Raw genomic sequence first — 25361 nt, forward strand, 5'->3', positions numbered from 1 at the left:
GGTTCAATAAACTTATCTTTGACCCCGACCAACCCTGAGCCATGCTCCCCCCTCCCCTCCGTTCACCCAGGCCGGCGGCTGTGTCGGGTGGGTGATGGTTCGCTATGAAGGGACGCTCGATCCGCAGCTCTTCCGATGTGTCTCCTCAAACAAAGCAGAATGGGCTCCCTTGTTTAACTCCTACATGCTCCACATACTTCAGATGGCTGAGACAACAGCACGGGCAAGCGGTTCAAATGCATTCATACTTAGTAGGAACAGAGTGCTTCTGTAAACCTAGGGCTTTTGTCCCAACACTTTGGCAGCTCGACAAATATAAATGGATACGACTTTCACTGGATGCATCGTCAAGTGTCCATCAGGACAGACCAAAACAAATTTGTGTGCGCATACAGTATGCAAACAAGAAAGCCATTTGTGAAAGCCAGTTTCATGGAAATGACCGAATGCAAAATTGAGACATGCTACTTTAAAATTCAATTTATTGGCATTTTAATTTTAAATAGACAACGTAACAAAATTTAGAAAGTCTAAAGCATACTAATACCATTAGTTTATTTCTTTTTTTGGTTGTAAAACTATTTACAAAAGACATATTCAAGTTTAGCCCTAAACACATGTCACTCGGCGTTTTCCGCCGAAGCATAAATGAGGCTATTGATGATAGAAACTGTACAGTGTTATCTGTCCACCAGGGAGGGTGGTCAGAGGGAGGGAGAAAGAGCGTGGGTGCACGGGGGTCAGATAAGTAGTGAGGGATGTGGGCTATGCATTCCTATGGACATGTAGCCACTGTGATAATTAACAATGAAGCTGTTCGCAACGTCAGTGAAGACAACATTAGGTCACAAGACTCACAACATCTTCTCTTCATACCATATCATGTTCCATTTACCATATTCACATGGCGACCATTTTGCTCTTATGTCATACTCGGGGTACTCGGATATGACCCCACCCCACCCACAAGTATGACTTAAGAGCAAAATGGTCGCCATGTGAACGCGGTCCAAAAGGTGGTTTCCCATACAAACAAGAAACTAAACAAATCACAATCAAAATGTGGGACCCCTACTGTGGAGGTCGCCGAGCACGTCATTTCCCCATGTTTGAAGTAGGAAAAAAGTACTTTAAAGAAACACAGCCAAAATATTCTTTGGAATCCAAAATAATAGTTCACATCGTCATACATCTTGGGTGTTTCCTTCCAGAGAACCTAGGCCTTCTTCATTTTGCTCACGTGGGAGCCGCCGTTCTCGTGGTGGGCCGAGCCGTTGCTGGCACCGTTGCAAACGGCCTTGCCACCGGTTGTCCCGTTCTCGTGGTGCTTGCCGTTGGCGTGTGCTGCAGCACCGTTTAGGCTGGCCTTAGCGTCCTGCTTTGGCAACCGCTTGCCCTTCACGTAGGCCTGGATCCAGAAGTTGGAGAAGAGCACGAAGAAGAAGGTTCCGTACATCCAGATGAGGTGGATGATGATGGGGAACTGGTAGTCACAGCTGTCCAGGAAGTAGTACTGGGTGGCGTGAAGAGATACCAGTACAAACTGGCCCTGTTGGGGGAGGCAATTTACAACTTTTTAATTGCCATGGCGTGCTATAATCACACTTACCTGTACTTCAGCAAGTTCTCACTGGTTGAGAAACAACAACCAGAGGGCATTTAACAGTAGAACAGGATCAGAAGGACAGTAGACTATACACAGTACATGCATCCAGAGGTGGACAAAGTACTCAACCTCAGTACATGAGTAAAAGTATATTACTCAACTACAAGAAGAAGTTGCTCTGTCAAATTTGTACTTGTGTTTAAGTAGCCTACTGGAGTACTTGCTTTTTTATTAAGGTATTTCATGATCAATGCATTGCCGTATTAGTTAAAATGTTATACATTTATCCCAAAATTCTAAGATTTTAAAAAGTGAAGATAGCAAAAAAAAGTGAAGATAGCAGCTCTATAAGCTCACTATGTGTGGCATCGCATGTGGTGAGCTTGTAAATCTGCTATTTTCACTATATTCTGAAAAAGAGCTTAAGTGGTTAATTGATAATGTACTCTTGATACTGATACTGCATGCTGGCAGTATCAAATCCTCAAGTAGCACTTGCTTTATCATTGCTGATAAAAAAAACTATGACAAACAGCTGCACCGAAAGCTAAAACATACCAGCTGAATGGCAGTCATGTATTTCTTCCACCAGAGGAACTTCTGGAAGCGCGGTCCAGCAGCAGAGACGCCATAGTAGAAGTACATTACGACGTGGACACAGCAGTTCACCATAGCATGGAAAGATCCCATTCCACCTGTGATGATGAGAACAAAGTTACAGTGCATACCAGACCAACCCCTGGCCACAACCAAATCACTGTCAACTGTTACAAAAGAGTCAAGAATGTTGAGATAAAAGGAGGTTAATTTGTAGCCTCGCGTTGCCAAACACAAACCAGCCGGTACAAAATAAAATTGCCCTCACACAGCGTGATAGTCTGGCAACGCGAGGCTAGTTACCCATTTAGGCCTAGAATTATTGAATGCTTTAACCAGTGAAAAATAGCAGATATACAAGCGCAGAGTGCCGCGCTGAGAGCATGTAGATCTGCTATTTTTGAAAAAGTCGTGAAAATATGTGCAAATCTTTGAATATATGTATTTTCAAAGCGAACGTTTGTAACTCAAATTTTGCTTCTGGGTGGTCCCTGGAACTAAATATTTTGAGATGGGGATCCGTGGCCAAATAAATATCATTTTGGGGGTCGTTGAAATGAAAAGGTTTGAGCCCACTGACAGTAGTCTCTCAAGAACAGACTAACTGAGCTCCAGTTAAGTGAAAAGGACCTTTTCTTTGACGATGGCGAGCCAGATTGCTGACATAGAGACATAGGTTTTTCAAAAAATCTTAGAAGGACTCAAAAGACACTTATAGAATCAGGTCAAAATTCTAATTTTCACGATTTTTCAAAAATGGCAGATCTACAAGCTTGCAGCGCGCGCTGTGAGCTTGTATATCTGCTATTTTTCAATAGTTAAAGCATTCAATAATGATACACAATAATGTGTACCCGTTCTAAATGGGTTTAATGGGTGGGTTGGAGTGCCAGATAATAGTGTTCCTCTCTAGAACAATCAATCACTACAATCGCACAATGTTCAAATCACTTGAGATGCACAAACTCAAGTGATCTCCAGTAAACATTTTGAGATGCAGTACAAGGTGTACAGAAACGCTGACCAAAGGTTGAATCAACAGCAGTCTGTGACTCACCAGGGGCGTAGCCCACCCCCCACCACCAGGTCCAGGGCATGAAGGAGTGGTGGAAGATGTGAAGGAAGGTGATCTGTCCACTCTTCTTCCTCAGCACAAAGAAGATCTAACCCAAGGAGGACATTACCAAAGATATCTTTAATACCCAACATAATAATGTCCAGTACAAGTGTTGGTGGCATAAGCGAAGAAGGGACATTGACTTGAACCTAACTTAAGTTTATTGATGTTGAACTTGGCTACCTGAGCATGATACTAATTGTGACCGTAGGTCGCAGTTAGTATGAAAACAGCTAGCTCATGTCTGTCAGTCACGCTCCTCTTTAATTCCATATGCAGTATGTCATCAATATTAAGCCCATATCTGGGAATGCCCATATATGGACATATTGTGTCAGTCTCATGATAACCAGTGTTTTTATCATTCCGTCCTTGTCCCTTTCATGCCCATATATGGAGATTTTATGCCCATATATGGAGATCGCCCTTAGGGCGTCTTCCTAGTATAATATCACTTGTGATGGAAGTTCTCTAGTGCAACAAAAATCAAGTCACAAATATCAGTGTAACCAGGACTAGTTTGAAATGTATTGGCAGAATTAGCTTTTATAAAAATATATTTTTCCATAAAATGAAAGGGAATGGAATCGTTACTTAACTTATTAATGATTCAATTATTAAATATATTTGCCAAGTGCCACTACACTAGTAGTAGTGACATGATGCATTGAGATGACAATTGAAAGAGCACAGTGGGCTTACCGTATCCATAAGTTCAATAATTTTGGAGAACCAGAACAGCCAAGCCACTCGGACCATCTAGAGAGGGGAATACAGACATTGATATTTATCTGAACAAGACCTTTACTACTACTACGGACTATGCAACCCTCCAATTGCGGGTCAATTTGTCAGGATTTGATCTGCAGTAATGAGGAAAAAGACTTACTCGTAGAGCTTCTGGGCTATCAGAGGTATCGACAGCATCACATCTCCATGTATATGTTGTAAGCCAGCCAGACATCAGGAACTAAATAACAAAACAAATTCAGCAAGTTAAGGATAAAAATACATCATATTTTTAATTGTTTTCCTCTACACCAAATCTCTACACAAGCTCACAAGGTGTTGCAAGGGTTTGTAGATCTTACCTTTTTCCTGATATATAACTACAACATGCATAGAACGGGGACGCTATAGTTCATGTTGTTAAAGGAGTAGTTCACCCCCAAAATGACCTTTTTGCTATTGATTACTCATGCCATGGAGACTTGAGTTCAATAATATTTTAATAATAATAATAATATAACATTCCTAAGACAATAATTTGATTACAATCAATGGGGATACATTTACTATAATCACATTTTTGTCTTTGGAATGCGACAAATACAATAAAATATTATTGAACTCAAGTCTCCATGGCATGAGTAATCAACAGCAAAAAAAAAAGTCATTTTGGGGGTGAACTACTCCTTTAAAAGCACAATCTTGGAACAGTAGAAAACTTTCAATTCTGGTTTCCTACCTCATAGACAATGAATATTGACAATGCCACAAGAGAAAAATTGTAGACTATCATGGCTCCCTTCAGCTGGAAGGGCTTGCGATTTGCCATGAAGCGTGGCCCAAGATACAGTACAAAGAACAGGTAGCACAGCAATATTGCAGTCATTGGACCCGGCTTCTCCATCAGTGGATAGGACTTCAACCGTGGGTCTACATTTTGAGAGAGACATTGAATTGGAGAGTGGCAATGATTATATTGCTTAGAGACAATCAAGCATTTTGTAGTTTTCAGTGAAATAGATTTGTACAGTAAATGAATACCTACCGATTCCCGACAAGACAAAGTCATAGATCTCCATGACTTGTGAGCCCGTCTCCTTCAGCATTTTGACCTAGTTTGGCCACCCAATTATCTGGGGAAACACAGACATGACAAACAAGATGATCATTTGTTTGATCGAGGCAAAGATGAAACAAAGGTTCAAATGTAAGTAAGTAATTAAGTCAAATGTATTTGGAGAGCACCTTTCACAGACATTGACAGACAAAGTGCTACAACACAGTAAACACACAGAGCCGTAATCACAGGGAGAGGATGTGAGAGACTGTTTGAACATTTGAGTCTTTAACAGTCTTTTGAAGATGTCAAAAGAGGCCATGAGATAAATTCCATAGCCTAGGGGCGAAACTCACGCTTAACCACTTAAGTCCTCATACCTCATATGAAGAATAGTGAAAATAGGCGATATACAATCTCACAGCACGTCGCGATTTGTGAACGTGAAAATGTTTCACCTATAATGACATGCCCAAAATAGTGACGGCAGGTTGAAAATGAACTTTTTTATCATGGCCTGCATAAGAAAATGTTCCACCTTCTTACCTACAGTACATGCTTTGGCGAAGCAATTGTGAACATTCACCAAAACCATCTCACTGAAACAATATGTAATTAACTCAAACGTTCTATTACCCCCGGCCCCCATAGACGCCATGTTCTACCACTTTTTCGAGTCACGTGTTCAAATACTGGATTCTGATTGGCTAAATTCCGGAGGTTATGAGAGGACAACTGCCGCAAAGTTGTGTGTCCGAGATCAATGCGCCTCAGTGTACATCCGGGGACTTCAGGAGGTAGTCGGAACACCTTTCCCCCAACCAACAAATGAAGGTCGCAGCGGTCCTATGTTTACTAACGTGCGTACTATCGTCGCCGATTTATTTGGATCCAATGCAATCCGCCAACTTTAAAGCCCCTTTTCTCTGAACCTATGCCTTTCTGGAAGCGAACAGCCTCTATTTACGGCCGGAACGGTGCTTTTAACTGACGTTAGCTTAGCTGTAAGCTAGACGCATGGATTAGTATGGAGTTGGCGCCATCTGTTGGTGAGTAGAAGATGTTGTTGGTGGAACTATCTGCTGTCTCGCGGAAGTTTTATAGGCAATAATGATTGTAACTTAAGATCCTTGCAAGTTACAACTATGTGTTTTCTTTCATGTATAAGGGAAAAAGTGGTAGAAAAGCTATTTACCACTCGGGGTCGGACATTATGCTCTGATAATGTCCTGTGTTAGGGTGTTATCGGACTCGGCTTCGCCTCGTCCGATAACACCCTAACACAGGACATTATCAGAGCATAATGTCCTCTCACTCGGGGTAAATTGCTTACTTATGATTCAATCAGATTCCTTTGAAACCAAATAATGGTTTCAAATAACAATCTTTAATTGGCAGCTGGTGTCTTCACCAGTGACCAATGAATGTCTTCAAGGAGGTGGCCCCTAAGCCTATGTTTCCATGCTGTTGCTTCATTCAGCAGCAGCAGCGCAATGTAATTACAGGTAATAAAGGACTGCAGTGGGTAGGGGACAGGGCAGCTCATCATCCCCAGCCCAAAGCGCACTCCAGTCCCAACCAGGGACGTGCTGGGCCCCTGATTCAGCCCGGGAAAAAAGAGTTGGAGAGGCCCTCATTGCGTGCTATAGAGAGAGATCTCTCTCTGTAGCGCTGCTGCTACTCAAAGATTTGCCATTTCAGATCATGACAAGTGACAAGCCAGTGGGCCAATTACATGAGTTATATTTAATCGTTGTCGGGTGGAAACCTTGTACGTCCAAAACCGTTTGTTTTGTATTTATCATTTAAAAAATCGAACCTCTGTTCGAAGTGGAGCTGTGTGTGTGTGTGTGTGTGTGTGTGTGTGTCTGGCCTGGCCTGAACAACAGCGCCCTCGTGTGGTCACAAAAGGTTACTGCAGTCTACATACCCGGAGACAGACAGACAGACAAACAGACAAACAGACAGACAGACAGACCCACACACACGGCCACGTATAGGGAGCTCCACACAGCTCCAAAAATGATTTAAACTAGTGAAAACAGACGATCTACAAGCACACAACGCCTCGCGGTGCGAGGCGTTGTGTGCTTGTAGATCTGCTGTTTTCACTACTTTTGTGCAACGGCCTTGTATGATGAAGCAGGGCTTTGCTTTGCGAAAAAAGATACAAGTTTTCTGCCCAACAGTGACGATTTACTTTGTTGGCCGCCCAGCCCCCAAAATGGAACGGAGGCCGACATTTTATTTGTATTTTTTTCCTAATGGCCGGCCTGGACCGGCCGGGAATGAACCGGCCATTCGGGAGTTGGCCCGCTTTTCCCAATGGCCAGCACGTCCCTGGTCCCAACAGATATCCCAGGAGGCTTTGCCTCTGCTACAGACACTCGTCAGACATGGCCTGACACCGGAGGGGGAGGTGCTACGGGGAAAACAGGCTGGACATCCCTTGTTCCACAGATGACCGTCTGTAGCTCTGCAGCCTCCGTTTGGGACTGCCAAGCACGACGGGTGGCTGGCCCCCGCTCAAGACCCGCAGCAACACACAAACAGGCAGCCCTGACCCAGCGAGAAACAGGAGTTGTGCGTTTGTACAGTAAACAAAAGCTATACGGTGCCAGCAAGTAGGCCTAGTTGTTTTTCTCTCTCTCTCTCAATCTTTGTTTCATTAACTAAAAGAGTGTAGAGAGACAGGAAACCAAGGTCAGACGAAAGGGAGTCATACGAGACACGCCAGAAAAAACAAATCAGGTCCTCTGGACTCACAAGGACCATGGGGTCGGTGCACTAACTGTCCGAGCCACCAGGCACCTGTTATCAAGTAGTGTTTATAACGAGGCAGCAGACTGTACAATCCTTAAGGTTGCTCATGGCGATGTTGACAGATTTTAACTTTTGCTATTGTGTTGCTCTCGTTTTCACTTTTTTTATAACATTGTGAATTAAATGCTTAAAATACACACCGCACTAAAACACAGCAAGCTGCAACTTTTACTTCCTGGTAACTAGGCCTAACGTAACGATGAGATTCTATGTGCAGCAAAACAGGAGCACTGCTATGGTTTTCAGGTTTGGGCATTCTCCAAGCTTGACAAAGGCCTCGCCATATCAAATCTCAACTGTTCAGAGCGTAACCCGCAACCACAACATTATGGGATGTAGAGTAGAGGGTGTGGTCGCCTCTTCCCACACTATGGAGCAAGAGGGGAGGCATGCATTGTCCTGATGTTCAATATACAATCCTGGAGTTTGCCCTAGAACTGAGGAACAACCCACCCTGAGTCAACACGATTAAAGGCTAATAATATCATGTAGAGGAATGTGATGTAGGAGAGCAGAGGTAAAGTTGGTGGCTGTTGCGAAAATGGTAAAAAGGAGTGTTTTCCACAAACAATATTTGGCAATGGCATTTATAAACGATGCATTAGTAACTAGTTATTATGGAGAAAAGCATTGCGTTGTTTAACAACAGTTTGAGAATATCTTCTTGCCAGAGGGATGTTGACATTTTTAAATATAATACCGGAGGTCTATTATTTATTTATTTATTTATTTATTATCATCGTTATCAGACGCTGTTTAACGGCACTAGTTTCCTAGGGAACTTGGGGACACCTGATATGGCAGCAGGGTTTTAATAGTCTGGCAGTAATTGTGCAGACATAAAGACTCTGTGCTCTGCTCTTTTCTATTAGGTATAATGTGGCACCTGTTCTTTAAAAGGGTGAACTTGTCAACATGGTTCAGTATTTCAACTCTACTTTGACAATTTCATATTTGAAAAGAGTAGAAAAACAAGCGAATCATCCTGCGACAATCGGGACATTAAAGGGAACCTCTCCAACATAAAATGTTCCCTCAAGGCAGTCAAAAAACACATGTCAAAAATATGTGCACGCATACAGACGGGACAATAGATTAGATCTCACCAACAAGGCATTCCTTACAGACGTCACCCGCCAAGTGTAATCCTTTGGATTCCGTTTACTCACTGTGTGTAAATATCTACCACGCCTACTCCTATCAATTTAAAAAGCAGATTTGCATCAAAGCTTCCTACTGGTTATGTAGGGCAGAGTTCATTACAGTGTGCTTTGGTTGCACCTGCAGGTGTGGATGAGCATTATTGGTTTGAAATAGTTCATTTCCCTAGCAAACCCAACACCAGTGGTGGAAACTAAGTACGTTTACTCAAGTACTGTAGTTAAATAGATTTTTTTAAGGACTTACTTTTTACTACTTTAGTTATTAGTTACTTTTCGATTTTCGATTTAGATTATTATTACAAAAGATATTGTGCATACTGTGTACAACCTATTTTATACTTTGGCTATTCAAAAATAGCTGATCTACAAGCTCACAACATGTCACATTGTGACACATTGTGAGCTTGTAGTTCTGCTATTTTCGAAGGATTTGGGGAAATAATGAAAAAAGATTGTGAAATGGGACAGCCGATCTACAAGCTCACAACGTGTCACATTGCGACACGGTGTGAGCTTGTAGTTCTGCTATTTTTGAAGGATTTGGGGAAATAATGAAAAAGATTGTGAAATGGGACATTGTGCACAATGACCAACTGTAAGTACATTTTGATGCCAATATTTTGTAATCTTGCTTTGTAAAATGTTCAATGTAGTGTCATGTTCAATGTAGGCCTTTTATGTGTAACAGAGTATGTCTACATTGTTGTATTGCTACTTTTGAAGTAAAGGAGTCATTCTTCCACCAGCTGCACAACACCACAGGCATTTCAGAAAACTCTTACACAAACAGCGGTGGTCAGTGGCCAGGTGAGTGGCCAGGTGTGCATCACGTGCCTCAACAAGAGCACCATCATATCTGAGGTCACAGCACACATCAAGGTGCCGGCCGTCTCACGTATCAACCACGTCTGGTCTTGTTCTGAGGAGAAATGCTTGACATAATAATGAGTAAAGACCAGGGTTGTAGGTGAGCATTCGGTCAGTTTACCATTCCCAGGATGGCATATGGTGGAAGAAGAAGGTGTGAAGGTGCAAATCCACCCTAGGCCACATATAGAGCTACAACTATAGATTATTTTCCTAGCGACTATTCTATTGATTACAAATAGCAAGTAATAGCTGATCTACAAGCTCACAATACATCATCGCACTGCGAATCGTCGTGTGAGCTTGTACATCGGATATCTTCGCCGCAGGACACTGCCATTCGAAATATAAATCAGGGTTAAGTGGTGCTTTTGTATCATATATTATATAATTCACGATTCTCAGTTCTCTGGAATCCACCTTTACAAACTAATTGTTCATGTTCAGATATGTATCAAATAGTCAAAAGTGTTACCATCACAATGCAATAGAACGGGTACACAGTATTGTGTAACATTATTTTATGCTTTAACTATTGAAAAATAGCAGATATACAAGCTCACAGCGCGGCACCGAGTGCCGCGCTGCGAGCTTGTAGATCTGCTATTTTTGAAAAATTTTGAAAATTAGAATTTTGACCCGATTCTATAAGTATCTTTTGAATCCTTCTAAGGTTTTTTGAAAAACCTATGTTTCTATGTCAGCAATCTGGCCAGCCATCATCAAAGAAAAGGTCCTTTTCACTTAAATGGAGCTCAGTTAAGGGGAACACACACTGGACGCGGAGGCGGTGCGGAAGCGCCGCGTCAAAACATACGGCCCCATTATTTTCAATGAACTAACCCACACCGGCGGCGTCAGACGCGCGCAGCCGCACGTCGGACGCCTCGCCTGCCGCGCCGATACACCGCTGTTCTATTTTTCCAGCGTTGCCGCGCGTTGAACATGTTCTCCCATGGTTCTCCCCACCGGGGAAATGGATGTACTGTTTGGCAGCGCGCCGCATCCAGTTGGGGTTACCGTGCGGCACTTCATGTGCGTCGATACCGCGGCGCGACGCTGCGCAGCCGTTCGCGTCCAGTGTGTGCTCCCCTTTAGTCTGTTCTTGAGAGACTACTATGTCAGTGGTTCTCAAACCTTTTCATACCCACCATTATTACAACAGTGTGAGTGTGACAGAAAGTGAGCAGATCAGCAGGGTAGTCTTGTGACAAAGACAAGCCTACCCCGAAGAGAGGAAACAGGCAGCATATTTCCACATCCTGAAGGCACCACGGAAGAAAATGAAATAAAGTACATTCCATTATTTTGATTGCTGCACTAGTAGAGATCCTAAACCTACTCAAATGTAACTGTAGCATGGCGAGGCATAGCCATTAACAGTAACACGTTGAATACAGAGTATTAACCCCACCCTTTTATAGGGCTGTTATTGTTTTTCAACAATCTTTGAAAAAATAGGGACACAAGGTTTAATGTGGTTAATGTCTTCCTGCACACGATTACGCCTGCCAACTCAAACTTGTGACGTCACCGGTCTGCTCCTAATCCCCGCCCCATAAAGTGTCATTGTTGTCTTAAACTTGGGAGTAGTAGCACAATAATGTCCTTGAGAGCTTGTTGTCATTACAAAGTCACTTGCAAAGTCAGCACTACTACGACTGGAGGACAAGGGAAGGAACCTCTCACTGTTGTGACAAGAGTCACTGGAGAACTATGCTCTGCATAACTTCAGCCACGTGTGTAACTAACATGCTCCTGTAGCATGTTTGGAATGAAATTACATTAAGGTTCAGGGCTTTGGTATGTATCCAACTCCAACAGATAGTACACTATTAGTCATGGGCAATAAGCTAAAACATTTGGGAAAAAAACAAGTATAAAGGGCCATTCATACTGAGCAGCACTATAACTATAATAGCATAGTTTTAAAAAGTCGAGTGGAGGTGGGAACTTCGGTGGGAAGTTGGTGTTACCAACTTCCCACCGACTATTACAAAAGGTTATAGTTATCTATATAGTTATTTTGCCTGGTGGGAATGGCACTTTGCTGTTCTTCTATTGTATTACTGTGCATGGACATTTTTTTTTTTCTTTTTCTTTTTGTAACTGTAACTGAGATGATATTTTGAATCTTTTGACTACCATTTTGGGCCACGCCTCAAGGAAACCATGACAACAGAGTAGCTGGTTTACAACTCCCAGTACAGTGGCTATGGAAGGAGAGCCCTGTCAATGAATCACAAGAATGGAAAAAGGGAGCTCCACTCACAAGGTCACAGTTAATGATGAACAAACTAGAGCCCAACCGATGGCAGAATGTTTGGTCCCATGCCAATCTCCATGTTGGAGGGTCCTAGATCACTTTCATTTTATTCCATTTAACCAAGCCCTATTCAAACATTTTCAAAAAGAGACGATCTACAAGTTCACAACATGTCACATCACTACACCTTGTGAGATCATAGTTCTGCAAAGATCTCTAAAAGGTTTTGAAGATTTTAGAAATTTTCCAAAAACTTCCCAAATAAGGATACCAGGTTGAAATTGGTTAAAAATCAGGACACGTCGGACATATAATTGCCGATACAGATGTCATCAAAAAAGCACAATAATCGCAGTATAATTGATATATATCGGCTAAACAAATATATCGGTCAGGCTCTGACTAGAACAAACCCGCAGGAGAGAGATGACAGAAAGAAAAAAAGAATACAACATCCCCTGGGAGACAGCAGCAGCCCCGGAGCGCATTAGTCAAACACACAGTAAGGCATCTGTTTACAAAGGAGTGCCAGGAGGATAGTTTCACAACACAGCCCAGGATTCTGTCCATGGAGCACCAGTCCTCAAAAAAAAGAGAAAGAAACCTTCCCTCCTCAGGGAGACGACTTGAAATAACCCCACCTTCACCGGTAAATATGTTCCAAGCTCAACGAGTAAGGACCAAACTAAGACAGAAGATAGTTTCTTTAGGTTGGCCTCCCGCCCACGTTCACCGCCTTACCTTGCTGGGACTAGGTTTGTTCCCCCTCAGTCGTCACAGACGGGTGCCAGTGTGGACTCCTGTTTCACAGTGAGCGGGACAAGGCTCTCTCTCTAAACTACAAGGCAGGGAGGCCGGCGCAACAGCAGCGGCAGCCAGAGGAGCAGCAGAAACGAGAGAGAGAAAGAGACAGAGAGAGGGAGAGAGAGACAAGAGGGAGGGAGAGAAATGGGAAAAGAGAGTGAGAGAAAACTGGAAAAGTGTGACTGGTACTGCAGCCCTCCAAGACCCCACCCTCCCTGACTCATACACTGGGATGAATAACTACCTCAGAGAAAGAGAGAGAGAGAGACAGCGAGAGACAGCGTATGCAAGGGAAAAGAGGTTGAGTGAGAGAGAGAGAGAGAGAGAGAGAGAGAGAGCGAGCGTGCGCAAGAGGAGTTGTGTGTAATAATCACGCACCCACGAGTGCATGCATGCAAGTGTGAGCCAAGCGAGAGAGAGCTAGCCTCTATTTCAAACTACAATGTGAAAACTCCTCCCAAGTGAGAAGATGATAGGTACTACCACCCACCTACTTACCCTCCCCCATTCAAATACTCTGAAACTACCTCACCACCAACAGACACACAACTATGGAATTGCCCTGTGGGTTTCTCTCGGGGCAGGCTGATAATATTATTCACAGGCAGGCGGGCGAGGAATCAGTGACCACTGTGTTATTATGAAGGGGGGCATTGTTATGCTGCAACCAGCTCCCTTCCACCCAGCACCCAGAAAGCGAAAACTAGCATCCGTTCCTCTCAAACATCTAAAAAAAAAAACAGACAAACAAACAATCATCAGTGATCATGACCAAAGTGTTAGACCCATGTCAAAGTGTGAATACATATTCTTTAAACATGTTCAGACAGAACAGATATATGGGGTTTACTGCGACGGTGTCATCCTCCCACACCATGCATGTCGAGACACTAAAGGTGACTTTCACATTCTTGTTTTATTGTCTTGGCTTTGTTTCAGCACCAACTGCAGCGTCCTGATCATGATGGCATACATCTTGGTCACAAACAAATAGACTGTGATTGTAATCAAGTTGCAGGTGATTATCAAATGACGACCATTAGGTGTCATGAGATTACTACGAATAAGATAAGAACCCACCATCTGACACCAAAATATAACTAAAGTGTGCTTCAAAAGACAAATTATTAACCAGAACAAAGAGCCATTTGAGCTATGTTGGCAAGTACTGCAATAACAAAAGCAAATCAAATAACCATATCGTCGTTGTCGGGCGGAAACCTCGTATCTCCAAGTTTCAAATGTATATGTTCTTTTGTAAAGTAAAGCCCTGCTTCATCATACAAGGTGGTCGCACAAAATTAGTGAAAACAGCAGATCTACAAGCACACAACGCCTCGCAGTGCGAGGCGTTGTGTGCTTGTACTGTAGGTCGGCTGTTTTCACTAGTTTAAATCATTTTTAAAATGATAAATACAATGCAAAACGAACGGTTTTGGACATACAGGGTTTTCACCCGACAACGACGATATATTTATGGTGATTTGCTGGCAAATGTGATGACAGACAACTGCTGTTGCTACTACAACTGTGACTCATACCATAACACTTAAATCGTTCTTGGTTGTACACATTGTGCAAGTAGATTTCCCCATTTGCCTGAAATGGAAATCACTTACTCTGATCTCGCCTCCACACCCAGCTATTCAAAGCAGAACAAACATTAGTGAAGATAAGTCTAACTGTAACATCGAGGATTACTAGAGATGGAGAGAGGCTATCCTTACAAGTCTGTTTGCTTATGATTGCTACAGCGAGCCACCCATGATGATTATGATGAACAATATTTTGTCTGAATGAGTCAGTGATCTTCTACTACAAGGGTCTTCACCAGGGGGTCCTGGACCCCTAGGGGGTCCTCAGAGTTACTAGGGACCTCCAATCTTTTTGTGATAGAAAGAAGAAAAAATCTCCTTTTAAGCCTGATTCATAAATAGATTCTGAGAATTTTAGCCATAAATAGCAGATCTACAAGCTCACAACGCCTCGCAGTGCAATTCATTGTTGCAAACTTGCAAAACAGAACTTGTGACATGCATGGCTGGTTGTACCTGCTGTTACTCTGGTGACAGGTACCCCCCCCCCCCCCCCCACACACACACACATAATAACAACACCTGACTAGAATATAGATCATGTGACAGACTGTTTTTGTGTGTTCTTTTGACAATTGTCATCTGAAACATGAAAGTCATGCAGAGGGGTGTGAAACAAGTGCCACGTGAAAAAGTGAGGACTGAGTGTTGCGAAAATGCCAATTAGGGCTGTTTACAAAGTGAATTCTACTCATTCTAACCCATACTGAGAAGTACTGTCACCAAAAATACCAATGAGCAAATGAAGGAGAACACAACAACAATAATATAAGGAATTATATTCCTAGTAGTTGCGGACAAACTGAACAGCATTCATGAAACCTGTATCAAAAGCTTAACAGCTTTTGGAAGACAATTATATTATAAACAAAAAGAGAGCCATATCCCAGTTGTGCTCTTCGTCTAGCAGACAGCACTCAGCTAATGTGCCTCCCCATTTCATATCAAGAATCAAATCAATCCATCACAATTGCTCGAAGCAACCAGTCATCCACTTGTGGCCATATCGCAAACATCAAGTATCCTTGAAAGCAAATCATACTGAGTCGACTGTGGGCTTTGAGTGGGCTTTAGCATCCTGTCAAGGACACTCAACGGCTACATAAAGCCCTATGGCCATTGCTTGGTGTAGTAATAATGACACATGTATCTTGCTCCACAGAAGGAGGGGGCATTAAGCCCGTATCAGAGTCGGGTCCGCGGTGGAAGGCTATCCACCGCGGTGTAGTGCCGTGTAGTCTTTTTGAGTCATAAAACTCCAACGTTAACGCTCAAAAAGACTACACGGCACTGCACCGCGGAGGATAGCCTTCCACCGCGGACCCGACTCTGATACAGGCTTTAGTCAACTAGCTGTAGCTGTAGCAGTGCATTTTCCAGGTAGGCGGTGAAAAGTTCAAACATCCAAGAAACCTTCTAGACTCTTCTTTCTTTCCACACTTCATGTACTCCTGACCGCAGGGGTAAGACTGAGAGACTGAGCAGCATGCTGCATGCCTGACATACATTTCTAAGCTATTCACCCAGTTTGGCTCTGCTCCAAACAGATCAGTTGAGCCCCTGGCCTTGACTATGCTCCTTTAAAAGCTAGTCCATCAGCTGGACAATATGAATAAAATCAAACATCACAATATATTTGACCAAATACTTCAATATAGATATTGTGATAATAACACTGTACCGGTATATAGAACCGAACGGTTGGCGCAACCGTCCGGGCACCTCGAGCCTAGGTTCGAGTCCTGATACAGCATGTCACACCCCCATCTCTCTCCCCATGTCAGTCTCATGATATGACTTGTTGTGAGCTTCTATTTTTGCTGTTTTTACTAAATAGTCTCACATCACATCCGATATAATTGCCCAGCCCTACCACTCCTCTCCCTTCTCAATGGTGCTTCTCCGTTCTTGCCACCCACCATCTCCCCACTAGCGTCCAAGCAGCAGACACTAGGGTTCATCTACAAACATGCAGGCTCCAGACCCCCCTGCCTTCCTATCTGCAATAGGACCCACAAAAATATAACTTTCTGATTCATTGTAATACATTTAGTTTGCATTCATCCCATCTCCCGTGTTGCAAAGTACTGTATCTTTTAGGTTTTACACCATGCTTTCACAGTGTGTAAAATGTTGCGTGCGCACAGCGGGTTTGGAAAGATCCAATTGATATCAATAAGGGGCTCATGTACGTTACGAGCATGTGCGCTTTGAAAAGCCTGGTGTAGCCCGGCCGTAACTGTGTCTAGAGAGATGACAACTGAGATACAGTGCGTTCAGCTAATCCCTCCTCATTCCAAACAATACCTCCTCCTCATTCCACATTGGCAACATTGTAAATCTTATCACCAACTGGTTTCGCTGCGACATCATCCAACGAGGGTTTACATCAGGGTTCCCCAATAGGTGGCCCACAGGCCATTTGCGGCCCACGGGGGGCTACTGTCTGGCCCCCACCAACCCCAGTAATAATGGTGGTATAAGAGCAGCAACAACACTAGTATATCGTCGTTGTCGGGTGGAAATCGCGTATCTCCAAATTTGTACGTTCTTTCGCAAATCATACAAGGCCGTCACACAAAAGTAGTGAAAACAGCAGAACTACAAGCACACAACGCCTCGCATCGCGAGGCGTTGTGTGCTTGTAGATTGGCTGTTTTCACTAGTTTAAATCATTTTTAAAATGATAAATTCAAAACTAACGGTTTTGGACATACAAGATTTTCATCCGACAACAACGAAAACTGTCGCTGGAGTCGCTGGAGTAGCCGGAACGCGACCGCCGCCCCCTGCAATGTTGTGGCCCTCGGCTTGGTACCCTAGACATAATTTGTCTAGGGTTTGTCTAGTTGGGAAAACTTATTGGGGAACCCTGGTTTACATAATGTAACCATTATCCATAAATGGTAAATGTATATAGCACCTTCTTTATCCAAGGCGCTTTACCTTCACCCATTCATACACCAATGGCAGATGAAGCAATTAGGGGTTCAGCGTCTTGCTGAAGCGTCTCTGGGGGAGCCCGGGGACGTACTGGGAACCTTCGGGTTGCCAAGAGGCCACTCTACCCCCCTGAGCCACTGCTGCTACTATCCATGACCTGACATCCTCCTACTGTACACGTGCTGTCAGTGTCAAGTCGGTGATCTATGACAAAAAATTACAGCACGAACGAACATTATGTCATTACTTTGAAAAGCCAATTTACATGGCTTCAGGCCATTTCCATGTCCACACACTACTGAGACCTAACACCAAAATCGTTTCCCTGGTATTGAATTAGCATAGGCCCAATTATTATATGAGGATATGAGAAAGCCATTTATCAAACCAAACCTGAGCAAGCAAACCACAATAGTGGTATAAGTTGGAATGTGGCTGAACTAGCTTAAAAAGCGTACTGTTTATTTCACCTTTCCTTCAAGTGTGTACTGTTTGGGGCGACACCGAGGTGTGTGTGTGTGTGTGTGTGTGGGGGGGGGGGGGGGGGGGGGGGGGGGGGGGGGGGGGAGGAGTGCAGTACAACCTTCTGGAAATCACTAGACAAAGCTAAATACCCACTACTGCATATTTGACACTCTTTTCATTCTCTAGAGACACACACACACGCACACACACGCACACACACACACACACACACACACACACACACACACACACACAGACAGACACGCGCACACCTATCCCCCTCCCCTCTACATAGTCTCCCTGAGGACTCGGATTTCTGGAACTTTCCATTGTAAATATGCAGAGGAGGACCTCGCCTTTATGCACATAGGAAGGCAAAAACCGACAGGTGCACATCTGATGTTGGTGGAGGGGGTCGCACGATGGTGGTACTCTCCGGTGGTCTGTGTCCACCCTAGGGCTGTCACAATTATTACATAATCGTCTAATCGCAATTATTTGAGGTAATCGCTGTTATTTTGCATAATCGTCATAATCGTTTCCATGTTGAAAAATGTTCATATATTTTCAAACATTTTCAAAAATAGTGGAAATAGCAGATCTACAAGCTCACAACGCGTCGCACCGCGACGCGTTGTGAGCTTGTAGATCGGCTATTTCCACTATCAATGTTCTTTTTCAAGTATAAAGTTGTCAAATATGTAAGTAATTTCTTTGTATATTTAGGTTATGTGTCATATCTGCCATGTGCAACTTCAAAGCCTACAGGCCAAACAGGAATGTTGTTGTCAACGACAGAAACACAATTAAATCGTTAATCGCAATCATTTGAGTGACTCAGTGACAATTAATCGTCATTTAAAATGTCATAATCGTGACAGCCCTAGTCCACCCATCTCTCCACCAACCCCAGACTGATGTAGTTACTTAGTTACTAGTACCTGTCCACTTTTAGCTGACATAGATTGCACAAATTAGTAAATATTGAAGCGACAGGTCTCGAGGCTTTTTTCTCTATAAGTACCACAGTGGCCAGCAGCAACAAAGTTGGACCAATTTTGAAACTAGCCCAGGTTTCAGGCAGCACCATTTACCATCTCCTAATTCTTAACATCAACAACACCTTACCTGAGATAATATTACTGGTGATATATTTGTAATTGTACATAATTACAAGTTTTCATCAACAGTAGTAAACTGTAAAGTAAAGGGGTCATAGCAGTTCTAACAATAAGAATATTCCATTTAGCCTTCAGTCTGTTACACTCAACCTCTCAAAGGGCTCACATACAGTATAACAAATGAAAGAATCTGACCGTGGCGTAGAATGTCAAACAGCCAATTCAAGGAAAAGAAAAAAAGAAGGAACTTCTGGAAGGATCACAAAAAAAGGTGAACTCGTTCCAGGATGGACTGATGTACAAGAGTAGATGCAGAGTCTGTCATATAGAAATGCAAAACAAACAAAAAGAGACGTGAATTCTATTAAAGTAGAAATAGTATTCCATTAGGGCCAATGATGTCAACAGGGCAATTGCTATAAAATATGGCGGCAGTGGCCCATGGGTAGAGCGTCCGCTTTGGGAATTCACCATTTATGGCAATGTCTGACAGAGGTCGAAGGACCTGCAAGGACATGCAACCAACACCAGAGTGGAAAGAGGAACTGCAGGACGGTCAGTGGAAGCAATGAGTTTCGTTTGTTTGTACTGTTTTTTAAAAGTACCTAAGTTGAAATAGGAACAAGAACCTATGCAATACCCAACCTATGTAACAGAATTGTTGTTGCTTCAGCCCTTTGTCATTAAATAATTTGCTGAGACAAATTTGTCAGTGAATCTGCTTCCAAGTGGTGTACAAGATACCCAACACCACTAAGATACCCATGTACCTAACCCAACAAAATACTTCAAAAACGTTGACTCAAACAAAGGGTCAAATTTGTTCTTCTGCTATACCACTAAAATGTGGAACGCCCTACCTTAAAGGAGTTTGAATCTCTAACTTCCTTTAAAACCGCTCTAAAAAACACTTACAGGTGTCTTTTCTGATGATATCTACTACATAGTACTGTGTTCTATCTGTCTGTCATTCAATGTTATATGAGTTAAAGAAAAGGATCTCAATGTAAATAAGCCGCAAGGCTTACCTGAGTTTCCTTTTAGTTGACCTTGTACCAGTGAACTGTACTGTCATGAAACTGTACCTTTCCCTATGCAAACTTCTAATAAATACTTCAATCAATCAATCACGAGAGCAGCATATGATGGTCCACAAAACTTTTCATTTCCCTGCACTGCACTCATTTTGTGATTCTACATGAGCTGAGCTGTGAATGGTGTAGGTTAGAAGCTTGTGCCGGGCTGTGTTATTCACTGTAGGGTTTGTTGACTCGTTTACTACATCAGTGGTTCTCAACCTGTGCAAATTGGAGGGGTCCCCAGATGATCAACTTCATGAGCAACATTGTTTTCTCACTCAACAGTTTAACAAACCAACATAAAGTTTAAGTGTATTATTGACGGTATCTGCACATTTCTCAAGTGACAATTTAAGGACTTTTTAATACCTCTAAAATAACAAATTAAACATTGGCCAAATTGTCAAATATTAGAGGCAGAAATTGTGAAAACAGCCGATCTACATGCTCATGTTGTTAGCATGTAGATCTGCTATTTTCGCAATAGAACCGTGTTATACAAAATGTAAAGCCTCAACTCTTCAGGGTGGGGGGGGGGGGGGGTTAGGATAAAGGAGTTAAAATGACTGTGATGCTGCATTAACACATTTTTGCTGGGGGACCCCATTGGAACCCCCTCAAGGACCCCTGGGGGTCCCCGGTCGCTTTGAGAATCACCAGTGGTTCTCAACCTTTTCAGGCCGCAACCCCCCAAAATAATCAATTTGAACTCTGACAAGCACTTGAGGAGTTGAGGCATAACATTTTGTTTCACTCAATTCCACAGATTAATATTTCGTTGCGATGTGTTGTGAGCTTGTAGGCAAGACTACTTTCACTGTCTTGTACCAATGTGTGGCAATTTTTTTTTATAGTATACCGTTAGCTTGTTTGTGCTTTTGATGCAGCACTTCTTTATAGTTTTTAGAGAGATTTTAAACATTTCTTAAAAGTCCTTGAACTGTCACTTTAGAAATAGGTTGAGAACCACTGCTCTACTCTATCTGGAATAAAGCATAAAATGCCAATGCCCAAAATAAATCGTAAAACGCCACACCCTAAAATTGGTATTTTGAAGTTGTAAAGCAGACCTGCCTGAGGCTGGGATTATGCAACATGCATGTGTAAGCTTGTTATGAATGGAATGACAACTGCATTCCATGTTTACAACTGTAAGGAAAGCCTATCACAAATAAAAGTCAATGCATGACATCATCTTTTGGTATGGGCCGTTATGCCAACACGATCGTAATCTTGAAAACCGCTGTTGCTTATTCATGGTCCACATAAATGTTTCTAGACGATTGCGTTTTTATGAAAAAAGAAAAAAGAGACCCAGTGAGCTGTTCACCAAAAAATGCATTCATTTCCCCCTTTTTTGACTACGCTGAGGAAGACCTATTGGGTTGAAATGCGTCCATTGTATCTTTCCGTGAGAGGTAAATAAACCGTGTGAAAAGGACCTTCATTGTGTGCTGGCTATTTCTTCACTTTCATGTCATTATCGAGCCGTGCACCGTGCAGACTTATTTAATCTGGAGTATTGCAGGCTTTCTGCTTTGCAGTCATTTCTCTCCCTTCTGAGTCTGACAATGACAATATTAAGCAAAATAATCAGGATTAGCACTTTAGCCATGCAGCACTATGACACTTTTAGAGCCGGTTGGGTTCGGGGAGTCACAAAATCTCAGTGGCACCGAACAGCCGAGTTAATATGACGGTACTCGGCCGGCCCCCGGAACCTCTGAATGACGTCATATTGTAGTTTAGACAGAGCCGAACCGAAAATAAATTTGGCTCTAAAAGTGGAGTATGCATCAGCCCTTACCATTTCCATTACTGATAGCTGAAACATGCATGTTGCCAATACAATGTAATATACCGCTATATTAATTCATGGTTTTCTTGTTCTTTAGTACACTTTTTGTCAATCCATTTTAGTTGAAGTATTACAAGTTGTCACTTGCAGTTGTCTGTTTGATTGATATTGATTGAATATTTTATTAGACAAACATGTACAGGTAGTACAGCACAAGTACAGTCAAAAAACCCTGCCTAAAAGGAACACACCAAAACAGTCTTGTTTCCGTTGTGGTCCTGTATCAAACAGGCTTTAGAAATTCAAGGTAGCACAAACCACAAGGGAAGTAATCTCTCAAGAACAGATGTAGTGCACAGAGATCACACTATCTCCTATGCGTGACTGTGTATGTATGTTTGTAACTATGTAGGCTAACTATGTTATACAGTATCTATGTATGTAGCATGGAAATACCGTTGTTGACCAGTGGCAGGCCTGGGTGACCAAGTGGCACTGTTGAGCAGGCCAGGCACACACACTCACTCTCTCACACAGCCCCCCCCCCCCCCCCCCCCCCCCACACACACACATCCACCGCTCACTTCAAACTTGGTTTGATTTTCATTTGACAATGGGTTCCCAGATTGCAAGGGAAGCAAATTGAACTGAGTGGTTTTATAAAACAGCATAACATAGCTATTGAAGGTTCAGTCAGTCTGTACTAGTTACTAGTTACTTTCTGACCTGCATTGGAGAATGTTAGTTGTTATTTACAGTTAGTTAGAAATAAATGAGTTATGAGGAAATTCCCAATATGCATTCTCAGATGGCAGCTTTCAACAAGTTTACGACCCTCTCCATTCTTAGAATTGTCTATACGGTCAACTTGCTTCGAAGGGAAACATTGATGTTGTGATTTGGGGTGGAGGGGTGGTACTGGTATAGCCCAATACAAAACGGATTGGCCTTATGACCTAGAATCCCTAGACTTGAGTAAATCTAGTTAGGGACAGTGAATGAGTAACTTCTCTGCTACCAACTACAGACACTTCCCCAAGAAAGAGGCTAAAGAACACAGAGAGACGTTATGAATGGGTAGGCTACTACTGCTACTGTACTGCAGTAGTGAGAACTGTGTCAGACTGGGCGTGTTTACTTCCTATTCCTAATCCTAACAGCAATGTGTGCTCAGCAAAAACATCCCTGAACTAGAATGGTGCAATTCTGGGAAATTGCAAGTGTGGTTACCATGACGTGAGAGTCACTATGGGAATCTGCTGGGAATGGAATTCCGCCTTACCATTTACATTAGATATTGTGACGTAGTGAAGCATGAGCAAAAGCTTCACTTTTCGGTTGTGCAGCCGCCCAACCCGGATAACGTTACTCAGAAAGTTTACAAAACACAGATTCACTTTGCTGGCAAAAGATTATCTGACCGAATACAATGGTGTAGGCCTAATAGAGCTGCGTGGGTCCGTGGGTATGGCATGGCAAACTGCAAACAGGTGCTCTTTGGAGAGGGTACTGTACAGTTACTTAAAGGACAAAAAAACAAGTTCCATTCCGTAAAAGAGGGTATCAAAAAAAGTGTACAGATGAGGTGGAGAACTAGGAAGGATCCAAGGCAGCTCTGTTCAGTTCAAAGTAGAACATATATTTGAAATTTAAATCTCATGGCAAGGAAAATTAAAAAAACTACCAACAAGAAAGCAAAGCAGAAAGCACCCATATGTTTCTGTTGGTTAATTTAGTCTATACAGCAGGCCTCGAAAGTGTGCATCCTTGAAATATAGATGACCTTGAACTGATGACCTGGCTGTCAATAACCAATAACTTACTGTAAACAGTCACTCCAGTCCACCCACCACTGTAATGTTTGCAATAATAGTCACAGTGTTTGCATTACCATGTGAGAGTACAACTATGGCATTCAAGCTCGTTCTAACTGTCACATTGCAAACTAGTTTCCAAGTTACAATTTGTTGACATGTCATTCAATGGTCTTATTCAAGTGACTCGTGAACAATGGCTGTGCAACAACTATGGACCAATAGTTGCAATTAGATACATCATAATCTGAGAATTGTGAAGTTAAATACACTGACAAAGCAAAAGAGGGCAGGTGGAGTTGAGTTGGAAGTAGTCTAGGAACAATTACAACGTGATCTGTTCTCTTTACAGTAGATCCTGTTGTGATAGCCATCACAGTTATTATCAGCAAACAAGGGCGAAACTATTTGCAACGTAGGCTAGTCTCTCAGTCTTTCTCGTCTCCAGTCCAGGTTATCTCGACTTGGAGCCGTAGCCGTTGCACCTACGCACACAGTCAGCAATAATCTCTACTCGTGATCCGTTCCTTAGCACTGTTATCTACAAGTACATCATGCATTAGGTAAATGGAAACAACTAGCCTAAATATAAACACAATAAAGCATAGCAATATTACAAGCGGGGCCAACATGAAAGTGAAACTACTGGGCCAACAATGTGGCATCCTCCCGTTATAGGCTATGCGACGCGTTAATGTTAATTATTTGATTTCATTTATTTATTTGGGGGGGCTAGTAGCTACACTGTCATACAACGTAGGCACGCTAGCCTTGGATCAGCTGGGTCACAGACAGACTGTATTTTATCAAGTCTGAAAAGTCAGACTCGATAAAAGAGATGGAAAATAACTGTTGAAAATAAAGGACCCATGCAGGTGCCAAACCTTTGCTGCACAAAGAAACTATATGGCTGCTTTATGCGAATTTGTACCAAAGATCAAACGCAATGACATGCATTTACATCCGGTAAAGTCGAGTTCCCCATTGATTCATCATCAACCATCATTTCACCAACTGCCAAATTATAGCGCACCTGCCATTTAGCGCCCATTGCTAAATACTGTCAGTATTGTGCACTGACAAAGAAAATGCCCAAAAAATAAATGTAAGGACCGACCAATAGCCTTACTAGCCTATTGTTTTAAACACAATAATTTTACTCACCATGCAATCACTGGCGGCCGGTGGATCGGAAAAGTGTAAAAAACAGTTATGTGTGGGATGGAAAACTCCGATGAATCTCCTCCTCCTCTCTCTGTCTCTCTCCTCTGCTGCGGGTGTTTGAAGTGTGTTCCTGGTTCAGCCCTTTGATGAGACTAGAAAAGGTGGAGTCTTCTTTGCCATCAGCCTACCGTCTGCCATCGCACGCTCGCCTGACGCCGACGTGATCAACCGGCTCCATGTGGCACGGTGCCCTCAGAGGCCTAATCAATACTAATCAGTAATAGACTGTCTGCCTCCCTCTGACTCACTGACACCTGTCCTTGTGCAAACACTGTAGCCTACACTGGGTGAGA

General features: G+C 42.8%; 1 protein-coding gene across 2 annotated transcripts; it reads right to left on the reverse strand.

Moving 5' to 3' along the window:
* Window positions 1-1004: 1004 nt before the first annotated feature.
* On the reverse strand, window positions 1005-25101 carry elovl1b (ELOVL fatty acid elongase 1b). Of its 2 annotated transcripts, none has more exons than XM_080726228.1 (8): window positions 25009-25101; window positions 5095-5182; window positions 4789-4979; window positions 4210-4290; window positions 4023-4079; window positions 3261-3366; window positions 2165-2301; window positions 1005-1549 (listed from the first exon to the last, which is right to left on the reverse strand). In XM_080726228.1, the coding sequence occupies exons 2-8, from the start codon at window positions 5153-5155 to the stop codon at window positions 1217-1219; spliced, it is 966 nt and encodes a 321-aa protein (XP_080582354.1). In that variant the 5' UTR covers window positions 5156-5182; window positions 25009-25101; the 3' UTR covers window positions 1005-1216. The 2 variants fall into 2 exon arrangements, with proteins under 2 accessions (XP_080582354.1, XP_080582355.1); XM_080726229.1 differs by lacking the exon at window positions 25009-25101 and adding an exon at window positions 12967-13079.
* Window positions 25102-25361: the final 260 nt, after the last annotated feature.

This window comes from Nannobrachium achirus, assembly GCF_963921795.1.
Source record: "Nannobrachium achirus genome assembly, chromosome: 1".
NCBI classification, from domain to species: domain Eukaryota; kingdom Metazoa; phylum Chordata; class Actinopteri; order Myctophiformes; family Myctophidae; genus Nannobrachium; species Nannobrachium achirus.